At 45.3% G+C, this 15,608-nt stretch overlaps 7 protein-coding genes and 1 non-coding gene across 8 annotated transcripts; 4 read left to right on the plus strand and 4 right to left on the minus strand.

Annotated features, from left to right (window-relative positions):
• Window positions 1-2,526: 2,526 nt before the first annotated feature.
• Window positions 2,527-2,903, plus strand: EDB82DRAFT_529013 (uncharacterized protein; the record flags this gene model as incomplete). The annotated part of the gene is made up of 2 exons (XM_025737278.1): window positions 2,527-2,765; window positions 2,816-2,903. 2 exons carry the CDS (start codon window positions 2,527-2,529, stop codon window positions 2,901-2,903), a joined length of 327 nt encoding a protein of 108 aa, XP_025592154.1.
• Window positions 2,904-3,323: 420 nt separating this feature from the next.
• Window positions 3,324-4,586, minus strand: EDB82DRAFT_512057 (uncharacterized protein). The gene is made up of 3 exons (XM_025737279.2): window positions 4,401-4,586; window positions 3,948-4,331; window positions 3,324-3,901 (listed from the first exon to the last, which is right to left on the minus strand). The coding sequence occupies exons 1-3, from the start codon at window positions 4,494-4,496 to the stop codon at window positions 3,746-3,748; spliced, it is 636 nt and encodes a 211-aa protein (XP_025592155.1). The 5' UTR covers window positions 4,497-4,586; the 3' UTR covers window positions 3,324-3,745.
• Window positions 4,587-5,320: 734 nt separating this feature from the next.
• On the minus strand, window positions 5,321-5,417 carry EDB82DRAFT_t312. The gene has a single exon. It is a non-coding gene; the product is annotated as a tRNA-Gly (tRNA).
• Window positions 5,418-6,723: 1,306 nt separating this feature from the next.
• EDB82DRAFT_578988 (uncharacterized protein) lies at window positions 6,724-7,950 on the plus strand (the record flags this gene model as incomplete). Its single annotated transcript, XM_025737280.2, has 5 exons — window positions 6,724-7,001; window positions 7,059-7,216; window positions 7,279-7,385; window positions 7,436-7,499; window positions 7,543-7,950. The coding sequence occupies 5 exons, from the start codon at window positions 6,724-6,726 to the stop codon at window positions 7,794-7,796; spliced, it is 861 nt and encodes a 286-aa protein (XP_025592156.1). The 3' UTR covers window positions 7,797-7,950.
• Window positions 7,951-8,272: 322 nt separating this feature from the next.
• On the plus strand, window positions 8,273-10,407 carry EDB82DRAFT_529016 (uncharacterized protein; the record flags this gene model as incomplete). Its single annotated transcript, XM_025737281.1, has 6 exons — window positions 8,273-8,409; window positions 8,456-8,524; window positions 8,574-9,080; window positions 9,129-9,359; window positions 9,405-9,691; window positions 9,740-10,407. 6 exons carry the CDS (start codon window positions 8,273-8,275, stop codon window positions 10,405-10,407), a joined length of 1,899 nt encoding a protein of 632 aa, XP_025592157.1.
• A 271-nt stretch (window positions 10,408-10,678) lies between these two features.
• EDB82DRAFT_293014 (uncharacterized protein) lies at window positions 10,679-11,438 on the plus strand. The gene has a single exon (XM_065607422.1). The coding sequence runs from the start codon at window positions 10,785-10,787 to the stop codon at window positions 11,319-11,321; it is 537 nt and encodes a 178-aa protein (XP_065463231.1). The 5' UTR covers window positions 10,679-10,784; the 3' UTR covers window positions 11,322-11,438.
• On the minus strand, window positions 11,439-12,672 carry EDB82DRAFT_293013 (uncharacterized protein). The gene is made up of 2 exons (XM_025737283.2): window positions 12,364-12,672; window positions 11,439-12,313 (listed from the first exon to the last, which is right to left on the minus strand). The coding sequence occupies exons 1-2, from the start codon at window positions 12,498-12,500 to the stop codon at window positions 11,557-11,559; spliced, it is 894 nt and encodes a 297-aa protein (XP_025592159.2). The 5' UTR covers window positions 12,501-12,672; the 3' UTR covers window positions 11,439-11,556.
• Window positions 12,673-14,436: 1,764 nt separating this feature from the next.
• EDB82DRAFT_529019 (S-adenosyl-L-methionine-dependent methyltransferase) lies at window positions 14,437-15,441 on the minus strand (the record flags this gene model as incomplete). The annotated part of the gene is made up of 3 exons (XM_025737284.1): window positions 14,437-14,888; window positions 14,939-15,026; window positions 15,079-15,441. The coding sequence occupies 3 exons, from the start codon at window positions 15,439-15,441 to the stop codon at window positions 14,437-14,439; spliced, it is 903 nt and encodes a 300-aa protein (XP_025592160.1).
• Between the last annotated feature and the right edge of the window lie 167 nt (window positions 15,442-15,608).

The raw sequence follows: 15,608 nt of genomic DNA on the forward strand, positions 1-15,608 counted from the left end.
TGATTTGCGGGATTCGCAAGATTTACTCTTCTTGATTAGGATTGTAGGATTCGGTTATGTATCCCTGGTGGTCAAGGTTCAAGATCCAGATTCGTTTCTGCACGCCGTTATCCGAAGATCCTCGCTTGGGGAAAGAGAAAAGAGAGAATGCCAAGTTTGCTCTTTGTTGTTTGCCGTGACAAGATCAGGTGTTTGTTTTTTGGGCATGTACAAGTTGTTTACTCCAACAAGCTGTTGACCTTTGGATACTGTCCTTGATTCCACTTGTCGGTATACCAAGACAATGCTGTCCAGGGTGAATATAGTTTAGAGTTGTTGTCTCGTTAGTGGATCTGCTATGCAATGATATTGAGTTTCATCCACTTGCACCCAGAAACTTGGATATAATCAACGTGGCATCCACGAGTCAGTAGATACTATTGTATCTAAAGTACTGACAAACTCTAGAGTCCATACCTGACGTAACGTAACATACGTCACATCTCATGTCGTCTCATCTTTGTCAAAACATGGCCTGCATGGATGTTTGCATCACGAGCCGCCCACGTAAAGCTCACCGGGGTGGAACACGGTCTGTGCTGCATGTCACCACTTTAAGTATACGGCGTTTGTTTTGGTAATGATTTGTCTGGGAGTGGTCTGATGGGAAGGACGTACGAGAATATGAAGGGATAGTAGTATCAGAAATAGGATGAAACAAAGGACAAGTGGTATTCATGACAAAGAATGACGACTCTGCAAGGAATAGAAACAAGGGTCTTCCCTATGGTTTTGTTAAATTTCTACATGGATATTTGCTTTTCCCGTAATTATCGTCACAAGTAACCGATCTTGGATAGCATTTTGGTGTATGTCTTTGGGGTGTTTTCTGTTGAAGGCTCTTATTGGGGGTTCAGTGCATTTTAGCGGAGATGGTGAACCACTGTTTCGGGTGCATTAGCGCCCGTGGCGTCCTCCACACTGTTGATATTTAGGTCATGTTCCACCCTACCTGGGTTAAATGCTTTGCTTAGGTTATTGTTATCTCTCTTTTCTTTTTGTCTTTATTTGCTTTTTTCTCTTCACCGCTGAATATGCGACATGAAATGACACAGCATGAGAAAGAAAATTGCCGATTCACTTGGCAATTGTTGTGTATGCCAATCTCCAGTAAATTATGCTGTGAAAAGAGACAACAGATGAAAAGAGGATTCCTTTTTGGAAGCAATCTGTCGGTAGATGGGATTTGTGACATCTTGGCGATATGCACAACTGCCGAATAGCATCACACTGATTTACTGAAGGAATGTTGTTATTTGTTATTCGGGTGAGGCTTTTTACTTGTGGTTGCAATGTTAAGCCCCCCTTATTTCGTTCTGTTATCGCGGGGAAACAATGGTAAAAGGTCCGAATGTCATGTCTGTCAGGTACAGTAGTAAACAGGTAGATGCCATCAAACTCATATCAGTGTAATATATTATACATAATAAGTTAGATGTTAGGCGTCTAAACTACCATATTCAGATTCTCAACCATCTTGGCATAAAAAACAAATACAAAATCTATCAACCCCCAAATTATCCCGTCCTAATTCCCCTGCAACTCCGTCAGGTCCAGGCGAATTTTAGAGGCTCCATTATTTCCCACTTACCGGACTGGTACCCGGGTTTAGAGACAAACGGGGGCTTAGACTAGATTAAACTGGCCTGTCCTGGACTGGCGCAATCGTAATGGATCGAAATCGCCACATTATTTCCACGGGGAATATATTGGAGAGAAGAGAAAAGAGACAACATGTCTTGTTTAATCTCACAGCATATGCAGTCGTAACCTTCTAGAACCATGTGTCTCTTGTCAGTTATCTTGCCTGTTGACTGTACATATACACCCCTAAAACAAATCAACATAATCGAACCATTCTATCATGTTTACTTTGTTTTCTCCTCTCTTTTCTTTATGTCTCTCTCTCTTGTTCGCTCCAATGTTAGATCTCAAAGTCCCCATCTTTTTTTACACGCTAAAATAGACCAAAATTGCAACTCTAAAAACAGTTGATCTTACCATTCTTGCTTGCTTGCGTGCCCCTCTGTTGGCTGTCGGCTCGGCTTGGCTGCTGGCCTTGTTTTCTCTTTTCTCCTCTTTCTTGTTATCCTTTCTTCTTCTGCTTCTTCTTTTTTTTCCTTTTCTCCACCGCTCAGACGTGACAAATTAACCGGGTGTTTCGTTTCGCCCTTTGTCGCACCCCCGATCATCATTCCATGCGGTGTCTGACAGGTATTAGGGGGAGACCCCCCAGTAAACTACTAATAATTGCTTCCTACCCGTTTGTTTTACATTTCCTCTCTCATACTGCTCGCTATACTCTTCTTGATCAACCACCCTCCGAGATTAATAATCTTTTTCCTCTTTCATCTTTACAGATACTCAAACTCTTGTAACAATTCAGCACTTTTGGTTACGTTACCAATGACGACTCCAAATTCAGTCCCGGTGATACGACCCCAATGCAACGGCACACAATCTACAACACAAGTCACTTCAACAAGAATGGCAAAGCAGAATTCTTCCTCATCAACCTCTTCTGAACAAACACAAAACGTCGTCAGCCAAATTGGTGAATATCTTTTGCAAGCTGCTCAAGATTGGGCACAAATGACAGACGCCTTGATTGAAAGTCGTGAGGTTCAACAAGCTGTCGAAGACGCCCACGAACAAGCCCTGTCTGCCAACCATTTATCCGACTTGTCTACTGTTGTTTCTATGGATATAGATATATCCAAACTTTGGTATGTTGTTGCAGTTACAGATAGATCATCCATGTACTAACAACTCAAAGCAAAATTCGTGACCTAACAGCACAATTCTCTCAAGATGTTCACCAAGTCTGGCAAAAAGATCCCACGTACAACGGAAACGCATCATAAAAAGCACTCACATTTTCTTGATGATCGAATTCTTGCATACCTTGGGTTGGCGGTTCAGGTCTTAGAGGTGTTTCGGTTTTCATTTGGCGTTGGAGGAATATTCATATCTCACTTTACGAATTTCAACAGCAATTCATTCTTACATGGTGTGGTTTTTCATTTGAATGTTGTTTCCTTGCATTGTGTTACTGCCCAGCTCCAAAGCTCGGATGCCGAGAATATCTGTGCGTCAATTTCAAGCTTGGACATGTTGAAATGACACAAGAATGATCAATTCGTTCGGTGGCTGAGTCGTGCTTGAAGCTTACTTGACTCGACAAACATATCAGATCATATCATGCCATGCGCAGGGAGATTACTCGTACATGGTACTTGCACAAGTCTAAGCCAACCAACAAGTTCCTCACCTGTGAGACACTTTGTGTGAAGTTCTTGTGATAAAATGCTGTGCTACCAACGAAATTCATTTACTTCCACAAAGTGATAGATACCTCTGGCCTCATTTTATATCATTTCTGATCTCGGGAGGTGCTGCAATGCCAAGATACAGTAATCAGGGGCAGCAGACAGCCGCTGCAGGGTCGGGTCATGCAGCCTGATATGCGGCCTTTGGGCACAACCCGACATGAAAAACGCCTCAGCTCGGTCCAGCCCTGCCCTATGGCATCAACTGTCTCAAAACGATGCTTATGGGCTGATCCGATCAAGTGACCCCCACATTGTGACAGGTAACATGAATCATTCCGATATTGATGCCTGGTTGATATGTGCTCTCAAAGGTCTGAGCTTTCTTGTACATGATATTCCATTTTCAAACTAGATTCTGTTCGTGTTTACGCTCTTTAAACTCTAGCGGCTACTAGACTCATGTAGATACCCCATAAAAGACCAATAAAGCTCAAAAATACAATGCGTCGGTGGACAGGAATAAATGTGAAGCTGATGATGGATGCAATCGGCCAAATTTTGTACCCAGCAACAATAATGGGAATCGTTTCCTGTGAATTGTTAGAATGAATCTTACACAATCAATATCTAACGCACCGTCTTGATGTTGCTCCAGATCTGAGAACCGCCTTGTCCCTTGAGCAGACCCATGATGATCAGAAAAGCGATGGTGTTCATGATGGCACCAGCAGTAATACAATCAACAAACCACTTAGTCAGGGTATTACGAGTACTAAACTTGGGCTCCCGATCCTTGTTGATTTGTGCCAACCGCTCTTCGTAACCCTCCTTGAGCTCGGGTGCATCTTGGCCAGGCTGCATCTCAAGATCGTTCAAACGATCAAGGTTAGGCCTTCGACCTGAAGGATAAGCTGGGAACTTTCGCTCTAGAAAGGCTTGCCAGTGATAGTTGGGAGGAGCGGTCATTAAAGTGAGAACAACGAAGCGCAGAAGCTGAATGATGTCCAGAGACATTGGGCGCTGAGGACTCAGTCAGTCATAAGTTCATTCATGATGATTCTTGAACTAATGATTGAATTAGTTACTTACGTTTCCTTGACGAGCCTCAATCATCTGAGCCATGATATTAGAAACAGTAGACAGGCCAGCCGCCTGGACCGTAGCGGCAACAATTGGAGAAGGCATTTTGATCGCTAATGAATTACAAAACGAATTGAAGTGTACAAAGGCACGGAAAGATGACTTTTGTTCGCGACTCAATTGATTATCTTGGGTTGTCGCGTCAGCTTCGAAATGAGTGAGAATCTTGAGGTGGAGAGCTTCATCTCACGTGCGCTCGGGATAAGTAAGATCCGCTTAGTGTAACCCCTTTTCATCTTGATATCAATGAATACGAGACATTTCAATCGTTGATAAGATGCCTTCAGGATATCAGAAAAATTGACCGCTAAGCATAAGAGACGAAATAATAGGCAAGCTTATGCTATTTAGATCAGACTTCTTAGGTTGTTTGTTCTTGTACCCTAAGACTTGGAATGCCAACTTTCCTACTATTCTCTACTTATAGCGAGATACGACTCGAAAATGTGTATGTTGAGTATTGCAAAGTTTGATTTTAGCAGTCTGGTGGACCTGTGTTATGTCCACACAAGATCTCACTCTTCTACCCAGCCGTAGCTACAACAACCAGAGAACACTATAGTCAGATAAGAGATATTCTTGACTGTCTAAAGATTCTCACCATTAGAAGATATCAAATATAGCAAAATACTAAGCAGAGAATGCTGTATTGGTTGAAGCTCGAACATGAAAATCAGAACAAATACCATAGGGTAAGGAGCTGAGGGTAAGAAGGAAGTCGTACCTTCTACTTCAACAGCATCAATCGACCATTCACGTGCTCAGTTCAACCACACTCGCCCGAACAACAACACCAAAACATCAGCATCATGACTAAACAAAAAGAAATCGAAGCAAAAGGATCGAATTGTCTCAAGAGACTGTCCTAGTGCGTAATCTGGGAATCGAACCCAGGGCTCCCCGAGCTTACTAGTTTCGTTGGAAACCGGATGGCAACGGAGAATTTTACCACTAAACCAATTACGCTGGTTACTCTGATGAGTTGTTGAAAGTGGAGGTGGAAGCAAGCTCTATATTCGCGGCGCGACAACCCGGGCACTGCGAGCTGGTCGTGGAACTGCTCGTCAGGTATCAGAAACGTTGCCGCTAGGAGAATAAAAGATGAAATTGGTAGGCTAATTTATGTTATGTAGCCTGTGGTTCTTAAGCTACTTATGTTTATACTCTAAGACTTATCTAGGAGGTAGGCCGACTGCTCTGCTACCAGCTAGCTGCTCTCAGGGACGCAGAAATAGGATCTGTCGTCAGGAGGATAGCTTTATTCCCGGTGATTGGGACCGAAATATCAATTGTTTTGTTCTCATACTCAAGCTCTCTTCTCAAGCTCAGTGTCATTTCTTGGAACTACCTTGTTCAGGAGAAACAGCGGAGTTTGACAATACTTGTTGGCATCCACTCGCATTGCCAAGTACTTGTTCACGAATCAGGCCGACCAGATATCCGAGACTTGGCAGCAGAACGCTTGCAGTGGATGGCTGAAACTACCAAGTACCAAAGTAGAGCATGGAGATACCGGACACTATCAATAATCATGAACAGACAACAATGCTCATAATATGGTCGGTCTACTATGGATGACCAAAGATTATGATGCTCTGTTGCTTGAACGATGGTGCCTCGATGGAGAAAATCGCCAAGTTTGTGCCACTGACCCGTTACTCTCTGGGCTAACATTGTATATGTACTTATATTTTGTTTTTGTGGCGGCTTGCTGAGAATCTAAAAAGAGATGCAAGCGTAACACAACACTTGTATGTTACTGGTTGGATGCAATCCCACAAGGTTCCTGGTTCTGATATCACTGTTTCGTCTGTAGGTCAGACGAGCTTCGTGTTTCCAGTGTTGTGGTTACTCGATACCATTGAACAGTAGTCCAACAAGATGCATATTTCAATTTACTGGCGCCCAAGCTCTTGCTACTGTCGAACAACTGCCTGTATTAGGCGTTGTTATTCTCCAAGTGCCTGTCACTGACCCGAACGCGCTATCTGTACTTCACTGCAGCCTAGACAAACGCCCAAAACGCGTAAAATAACTTGGAATGCGGTGCATTTTCATGTGAACAAGTCCATGCTGTTCTCTGATCTTCTTGTTCGGGGGGGTATAAATTATACCAAATCTCCAGACTTAAATTTCATCCCTTTCCATCCTCACCACAACCTTCTATCAAGATTAAGAATCTTTTGATATCAGGCAATAACCTACTATCTACACATCAACCACACACATCTAATCAAAACCTCGCATCATCAACTTTCTACCAAAAGACAAAATGTCGTCTACAAATCCCCAGAAGTCAACCGACGGCCCTAGCCGCCGGCAGAGTGCCTCAATGGGTAACTTTGGAAACGACAATGTCGATCGCAGCGAGGAAACCGTCCTCACCCGCAAACAGAAGCGCCTACAACGCCGCGAAACGCTCCGTCTTCAGGCTGAGGTTGCCCCTTTTCTAGGAATGGACCTCGATGACGAGGAAGAGACCAAGGAAAAGGAAGAGACCAAGACCGAGGAGAAGGTCGAGGTAGAAAAGAAGGAGGAGCCTGGCAAGAAGTAAATAACTTCTCCTCCCCTATATTGCAAGACCCGAGACAACTAACCATCTTGCAGTGTGATCGGCTCGCCTCTCGCTACCATTCTTGAAGTGGACGAGAGTACCGTCGATGAAGAGGCCGTAACAAGCGGTCTTCGCCCTGACACCTTCAAGGCACCACCATCAGGGGGGTCAGAGTTCCCTGTTCAAAACGACAAGAAGTGGTGGACCAGACGTGCGATGGGAGTCTCGATCCGAATTTCGATTAGAAACTCGATGGCTTCTAGATGCTCTTAGGCACGCCATCGTTACAGTTCACCAAGTGTGCAGTATCTCCTATGTCGGCAGAACATACACTGGAAAAGATGGCGGCGCAACACGCTCTTTACGACCAACCATCTACGGTATGATACACTCCTTTCAATTTGCATTGCTAAAACTGACAATACACTAGATTTTAGTTGACAATAAAATACGTGTTGTCCCCTACGCAGTTCTCCAAAATGTGATCTTTGTACGTATGTCCCAACCATGATTGCCTTAGCTAACTAACATTTACAGCTCTAATTGCTCGCCCATCTTGCATGAAAGCTTTTTACGACTTCAAGATGATGATACGTATTGGGCAGAGACAAGATACCTGCGAGCATTGTTACGCTACCTTTGATGTTGGTATGTCGGATTTGGGCTTCGTGGTGGTAAAGGCTGTAACGAACTCGGCTGAAGGTCTGTCCGATCTTACACACCAGATGTTCTTTACTGGAAAAGAGGATATGGACGGAATGCCAGATAACACCAACAGAAGTATTGGTTAACAGACACTTGCTCTAGTAACTGTGTTGGCTTTCGTGTTTTGCTTGGCATATGGTGTTTTACAGGCAAATAATGCATCAATAACATCAGATTAGGATAAATCGGACCTCTTAAATATCCGAAACAATTCGATAATCCCAATCAAATGAACATTCGACATTTGTTGTTGGTGACTGTAGGTGTAAGCACTATAACTCCTCTCAGACCATCCCTCAAACCGGAGACCGGAGGATAAAATGACCCCCGTATCCCGCCCCAAAACTGGTCAATTGAGGCTTGGACACTGAATTTCTAGCAGGACCGGACATTATAAAGGCGTCCGATGCCCGGGTTTACCGGTCGTTATCTCATATTTACCTCCGCGCAAAACAGAACAGAACAGATTCAACTAATTAATTGATCGCATGTTATCATTTTCGCTTTTACTCTTTTTCTTGCTCTTGTCCAATCCTTGGTCCCCTTTGTTACGTTGTTCGCCATGGATGAATACTCCGATAACAATGCTCGGTCGCAGGACCAGCACAAGACAAGGGCGTGTATGAACTGCGCAAAACTCAAAATGAAGTGCCAATGGCCTAATTCGGGTTCTGGACGGCCAGAAAAGGCGTGTTCAAGGTATGATGCCCCTAGACAAACAGTGATAGATACTCACGTTGGGTAGATGTTTACGAATGAAGCTTGAGTGCCAAGTACCAGAAGTCACACAACGAAGGAAGCGAGGCAAGTCAACGTATGCACAAATTCTCCTCCTATCGAAAGAGTACTAACAGACTTTACAGGAGAGTCGCGCAACTGGAGAAAAAGATTGACGGCATCGTCTCTCTACTCGCGGCAAACCAGCGAAACCTCTCCCCTCTAACCCCCGAAAGCCCCAAAGAGCAAACCCAACATCGATCTCAGTCAATGGCGTCGCTCTCAATAAGCCCAAGATCATTGGACATGATCCCTTGTGGATCCGATATCCCTCCCAACTTCGCCCCCAATGTCGAACTCTTCCCGGGCTTTCGCATCTCGCATCCACAAGCCGCAGAGCGGTTGGCCCTCTACAAAAGGGACTATGTGCCGCATTTCCCCTTTGTCCCTTTGTCAGATATTATGACATCGCATGAGCTATACATAGAGTCAAGCTTGCTGTTCTGGACTATCTTGGCGGTTGTGTCCCCGTTGGAGGACAAGGTGCAGATGGAGTTCAAGGGGTGGTTCCGAAAGTATCTCGCAGAACATGTTGTCGTGAGACAGGAAAAGTCTGTGGATATCCTACAGGCTATCCTGATATACCTTGGGTGGTAGGTTCTTCTCGAAAAGGGACGATAGTACGGGTGCTGATTGTGTAGGAACGACTTCCACTTCTACGGAGAGCTCCAAGTTACGAACATCGTCCAGATGGCCATCGGGCTGGTCATCGATCTAAGACTGGACAAGTTCGCTGGGTCATTTCTGGGCGGGCCAAAGACTATGCTCGGAGACGCATGGACGACAATGGGCAGATCTTGCTTGAAAGGGAAAGTCTACCAGTCATCAGCCGATAAACGTGCTGTATTGGGTGTCTACCACATCACAAATTTGTAGGTTATTCCTCTCATCAGCCAAGCTTGGCTAACAAGGCGCAGACTCAACTCAAACTTCAGAAAGAGCACGCTCTTGAACTGGAGTACACACCTATCCCAATGCTGTGACAGTCTTGTCGAGGGCAACGAGTTCGAGTCGGATGCATATCTTGTTTCGCTAGTTCGCATGCAACACATGGCCGATCGTGGGTATAGTATTATACCAGCTTTCGATTTTATGGATCCCACGCCAAGAACTTTCAACGCTGTGACAGCGATGGCTCTTGATAATGTCCATCGCGAACTGGACAAGTTCTTTGAAGCGCAACCAGACACTGTAAAGCAAACGCGTTAGTATCACGCCCCCTTCAGGAGGAACAGTCACTAATAATCTGTAGTTGGCTTCAAAGCTCACTACGATTCTCTTATTGTTCGTCTCTACGAACCTGTCCTTACCATGAAATCCCCCGACCTCTTGACAACAGACGCACCACTCAACGAACCCTTCCTACGCGCCGAATATATCTGGAAATGTCTCGAAGCCGCCCGCGGCGCACTAGAGCACCAAACAGGCGTGCCCGCCTCAGTATTTTCTATTCTTCCCTGCACAGTAACATGCGTCCTCGCCTTTGTGACAGTCACAGCATCCCGCCTCATCTTTGCTGAAGCATCTCCTGATTGGGATGTCAAAGCTGCGCGTCTACGTCTCCAATTCCAGAACGTTCTCCAAAAACTAAGCGACCAGTTCGCACAAGCAGACGAAGAAGCAACGAGACTCAATCGGCGTCGAAGAGTGATGGAAGACGGGAGCAGCGTGTTTCTCAAGTCGAGTTTCAAGGTCAGATGGATTCGGCAGTGGTATTTGTCCAAGATTCCGCAGGATGAGCAGCGCGAGATTGAACAGGCGCAAGCTGCTCTGGAGCCGTCGACGGTGCTGCATAGTAATCCGAATTGGGCGGCGGATTTCCAGTTTGATGATGACTTTTGGGCAGATTTAATGGCTGGATATGATGTTGAGTCTTTGGAAAAGTCTCTGAGTTCAGTTACAGGAGCGATACCAACATAACGGTATTTGACACTGGGCGTTGATTTGTACAATCGAACTGGAGGACTGGATAGTATGGCATTCTCTACCACTCATATACCCTTCGTAATCAGAATGAATCCCAGCTATCACCAATTAATTGATCATTATTTATTCTTCTAATTTTCATGTATTTATTTATGTCAATAGTCAGTTCATGGCTTACGGCCATTATAAAGCCATCGGCGGCCGAGAATCCCGGGTGGAACCAGGATCCGGCGCCGGGATCACATTTCATTTCCCAACAGAGACAGACCAAATAAGCCCCTCTTCAATATACAATACGACAACATCACCGTCAGTTATTCAATCGATCTCATAAACATTTTTACGTCTCTTGTACTTTGATATTTCCAACAATGGCTCAAAAACCACTTCGCGACTGGGTTTACCTGGTCATGATCATCCCTCAACTCATTGGCATGATTGGTATGTATACTCGCAGTCACCACTCACTCAATCTGACACCTTTAGTCCTCGACTTTACAGAATTCTACCCAGAATCTCTCTACGTCTCCCCCAAAGCCCCCCTGCACTTCCTCACAGTCATCCGCAACACCTACATCTCCTTCTCAGGCGATCCCTTTTACGGCTCAGCTTTTACTGGCGAGTGGCTTCACAGCATGTACTACATCGAATTCCTTGTTCAGTTTCCACTTGCTGCGTACATCATCTGGAACATGGCGTCCAAGAAGCCTACTTCTGGCCCTACCGAGCTTGCGGGGTTGGTTTTTGCGTGTTTGACTGCCATGGGCTCTGTCGCCTGTGTCGCTGAGCTTTTGGCTATGGGACCGGAAATGGTGAATGATCAGCAAAAGTTGACTTTGGCCTGGGGCACGTATTTCCCTTATGCTCTTCTACGTAAGTTTTGTCCTTCTTATCGTGAGTTTTGCTGATGAATATTGAAGCGGGTATCATGGCTGTGGATATGTACATGAGGTTGTTGCGACGCGCGAGCAATGATACCAAGTCCAAGACACAGTAAATAATATAATCTGGGTAAATGTAGACGGAATATATAATATACATTGTTGGTGTTGATAAGCACCAGCTCTTTCTCATTACAAGCTCTACATTGCCAAAGCCCATGTCCATCCTGACTCCATAAATGCATTGTACATAAACAGACATTTAATCCGACCTCTTGTTCGGCTTTGAATAGCCCCATCCGTTACCCACGGTGTTCACTCCGTATCCCAAGGGTGTAGCCCCTCCAAGCGCTCGTCCCTTAAGTCTCTTGGGCAGTACCACGCCCAGTGTATACATGGCAGCAACCAAAACACCAGCACCAAAAGACACAAGACTGTAAAAGACAGTGCTGGCGTAGATATGGCCTCCCAAGCCCTGCCACTCCACCTTGCCCTCTGTCTTGGGTAGCGCCGGCGTAGGGAACCACCGCACCGAAAGTAACAGAGGTAAAGGATCCCCAATCACCAACTTGCGCGTATGCGAGCCCTGTAAGTGATGCAGTGGGCTCGTGCTGTAAGCGATAGCAGAGTCCAACACACCACTATCGTGAGGATGCGTGTGGTGTTTCGGCGTGCTGTGCAGCAGAACATTCATGTGCGTGCTGATATGGATGTGGCTCAGCTGCAACGTGCCTGCGAGGGCAAAAATGAGAGGAACGTATTCACGCTCGGGGGCTTTCTCGCCGATGACTTCGATTTCTGCGGCTGGGCGAGCAGGAATGCGGCAGGACAGCGGCGCATCGGAATGGATGTAGAATTCGAGGAGATGGAAGAAGGGGTCGTCGATCATGGCGATTGTGCAATTGACTTCGCCTTCTTTACCATAGTTGAACTCGAGGGGACGACCTGTTTCGTTGCATGTGGGAAAGGGTTTCCATTCGATCTCGTGCTTTTCGTTTTCGACGTGTTCGCCTGTTTCTCTATCCTTCGTGTCAGGGGTGCTGTATTGTTGGTTTAAAGAGGGACGTACGAGTTACGGCTCATACACTCAACGGGTATAGGAGCGCTATAATGGTATGATGGAAGCGAATCTTCTCGAGCTGGTGTTGCTGCCGTGAGCGACGAGAATGCGCCAAGGGCGATGAAGGTCCAGGTAGAAGCAATCATGATGGGCGATTGTAACGATAAGGAGGGCGCAAGGATGAGGTTCAGGAATTAACCAGCCTCGGACAATTGGCGACTTGAAGAGTCCAAATTGAGCATCAAAATCATAACATGGCGATCAAAAGATAAGAAAAGCAAGGTAACACTTGGCTGTCCCCTCTTCTCCTTGGAACGATGAAGCTGAGGTCGACTATGTGGAGATAAAGCTACCCTTGACTAAATGTATCACGTGTCATTCTATCAACGCCAAGGGAGGATCTTGACAGGAAAAAGACAATAATTGACTTGTATAGGAGGCACTGAATGCATTGATGATTATTCGGCTCTTATTTCGAGTCAATGAGATTTTTTTAGTGGAGTTTCAGTAGTGACAATGCTTTCTTGCATGTTTTTCTTTTCCGCCTCCATAACGATGTAAGTCGACAACGCGCCTAGTAACGTCTGCGCTTATTAGACTATCGCTGACTTATACGCAACGCTGGTGTCGCTCTCTAGTCCAAAAAGACGCTGATAACCTACTTATTACAATTTTTATATATGTCATATTGGAATTGGTGATTCTGGTTATGTTAAAAAGCAGAGGCATTACACTGGCAATGTTCCACGTCCATCACAACTGCAAAATGATTCGCAAAGCATCTTGAGAATGCCTACTACATCCATCCCTCAACGCAGAACGAAGAGGAATTAGGCCCCGGAGTTTGCCCCAGGGAACAAGGGACGCACCTGTTTTGTTACAGGCCGGACTGGATTCGAACCAGCGATCTTCTGTCGGCTGTGACGCGCGACAAACGCGATTATACCCCTATGCCACCATTACGCCCTTGTTGGGAAGTTGGGTTTGTTTATGACTTAAATAGTGTTGAAAAAGGGTTCATTGGGGATGAATCTATGGTGGTGATGGTCGTTCTTTCCTTCCCGATGTTGTGGTGTTGCGGAAGAGTGTGGTTGTGGCCTCAGGTGCTGGAACAGCCACATGTGGCCCATAGTGGGGCCGGCGAGAACCCTCGCTTTTGGTTTCGAAAAGAAGAAAACAACTCATGAAAGAAACGCGACCCCAAGCCTCGAAAGGGAAGATAGGAAATGAGAGTTTGACAAGGAAGAGTTGTAGAAAATGATTTCGGAGGGGGTGCGAAAGAGATGAGCACCTTGTTGGCACGTGACCATGTATGGGAGCCGCTAGGCGTCTAAACAGGGATCATGACGGAGACTTGGAGAGAGTGAAACGTGGGGAATCGCGATATAAAGTCATCATACTTTGGAAGCCAAAACCATCAAATGTCGGATAGAAATATTTGCAGAAAAAGAAAGAAAAAAGGGACGCAATGGTTACTTTGACTGTAAGGCCAAAGCAAGCGAAGCGGGTATGTTTGGTCGTGTGTCACACCAAAGCAGCCAGCATTTACACATTATATAGTTCACATGCCGAAGGAAGAAGAATTAGGTTTCTGAGCAGTACTTTTTATTGTGTGAGAATAAGGTCGCTCTCTAAGCTCTACTTACAGCTGCGGAGCAAGGGATAAAGACAGTATTAGACTTTAGACGTCATGAGAAACCACCAAATAATTTACATGCTGTACACTCTTCGATATGACAAGGGAGTCAAACACTCGCAAACTTTAAATATATAAGAAGGAAAGAAAAAAAATACAAGGCCAAAGCAAGCGTAGGGTATCCCATGTCGCGCCTCACACCAAAGCAACAAACATTTACGCATTATATACCTACCTAGTTGACATGAGGTACACTATCCGATAGGTTTGGCAAGGAAATCGAATAGCTGCAAACTTTAATAGATAAATAAAAAGACAAAAAAGAGGGACGTAATGGTTACTTTGACTGTAAGGCCAAAGCAACGCAGGGTATCCCATGTCGCACATCACATCAAAGAAACAAACATTTACACTTAATATAGGGATAACCTATCTAGACTTATCAACTACCCAGCTCTCCCAGTCATACAAATCACCTTGAACTCAATATACCAACCCTTTCCATCGTACTTCTCCTCCAAATGCCTCCTCAACAACTCCTTTACCTCTTCCAACGGATGCTCCCTCTTCACTTCCTCGCTCCACCAAGTATTCATCACCCATCCTAGCATCATACCACATTGCAGCATGTACTCCTCAGAACTCCTTAGAAAGTACCTGTCATGATCAACAGTGACTTGAACATCTTGGAAACCTTGCTCCTTGAGGTGCTCTTCTATCCATGCTGGATTCGTCCACTCGCCTTGATCGTGTACCTGCATTGGCATAACGTCTGGCATGGGCGCTTCGAAGGGAAATGATGCTAAGGCTGCTCTCATGTCTGGAACCCAAAAGGTGTTGTCTTTGTGGAATGTTGTTGCGCCAAAGATACCGCCTTGTTTGAGTATGCGCTTGCAGTCTGTTACATCTTAGTATTGCTCCAAGGGGCATTTTAGGCCATTTACTTACCAGCCAGGACAGCATCTGGGTTAGGGATAAGGTGAAGTGCAAGACCTAGGCCAACATGCGTGAACGAATTCTCAGCCAGCTTGGTATTCTGAGTTTTGATGTCAGTTATATGTTGCAACGTCAAAGCAGAGTCAACTCACTGTCGCATCCAGCTTCTTGACTTCCGTATTAACCCAGCCTTCGAGTCCAAGTCGTTTCTCTGCAATGGCAATCATCCCATCTGCAGCATCTGCGCAAGTGAAAGTGCTCTTTTCGAGAACATCCTTGGACAGTGTCTTCTGAATAACATCAGTCAAAACACCAGTCCCGCAAGCACTGTCCAGAAAGGTCACAGGAGCCGAAGTCTTTTCCGATATTCCCATTTGAGGAGGAAGACCCTTGATCAATTTTGGCATAATTGTCTGCGAGACGTAGATCATTTGTTCCTCGAGACTGCCCTTGTCCATGGTGCTGTAGAGCTCTCTGAGAGTCTTCAGGGCAGGATCAACGTTTGTGGTGGCCATTCTTAGTGAGCGTGCTGTTTTTGTTGCAATTTGTATTGTAGATCTGATCATGAGTGTGAAATGAGTCGTTATTCAAGATATTCAGACGCCGTGTTGAGGATATTTATAATAATTGAAGTTTCCGAAAAGTCGCCGTACGGAGACTATATCGGGGCGTTCATCAAGTT

Source organism: Fusarium venenatum (assembly GCF_020744135.1).
Source record: "Fusarium venenatum strain MPI-CAGE-CH-0201 chromosome Unknown EDB82scaffold_4, whole genome shotgun sequence".
Classification (NCBI taxonomy): domain Eukaryota; kingdom Fungi; phylum Ascomycota; class Sordariomycetes; order Hypocreales; family Nectriaceae; genus Fusarium; species Fusarium venenatum.

Bases quoted from the DNA above. Each gene is read 5' to 3' on its own strand.
- EDB82DRAFT_512057 (XM_025737279.2), bottom strand. From the start codon at position 4,496: ATGCCTTCTCCAATTGTTGCCGCTACGGTCCAGGCGGCTGGCCTGTCT. The intron at 4,332-4,400 runs GTAAGTAACTAA...CTGAGTCCTCAG, and splicing joins TTGAGGCTCGTCAAGGAAAC to CGCCCAATGTCTCTGGACAT. The intron at 3,902-3,947 runs GTGCGTTAGATA...AACAATTCACAG, and splicing joins TCTGGAGCAACATCAAGACG to GAAACGATTCCCATTATTGT.
- EDB82DRAFT_293014 (XM_065607422.1), top strand. From the start codon at position 10,785: ATGGCTCAAAAACCACTTCGCGACTGGGTTTACCTGGTCATGATCATC.
- EDB82DRAFT_293013 (XM_025737283.2), bottom strand. From the start codon at position 12,500: ATGATTGCTTCTACCTGGACCTTCATCGCCCTTGGCGCATTCTCGTCG. The intron at 12,314-12,363 runs GTACGTCCCTCT...CACGAAGGATAG, and splicing joins GAGTGTATGAGCCGTAACTC to AGAAACAGGCGAACACGTCG.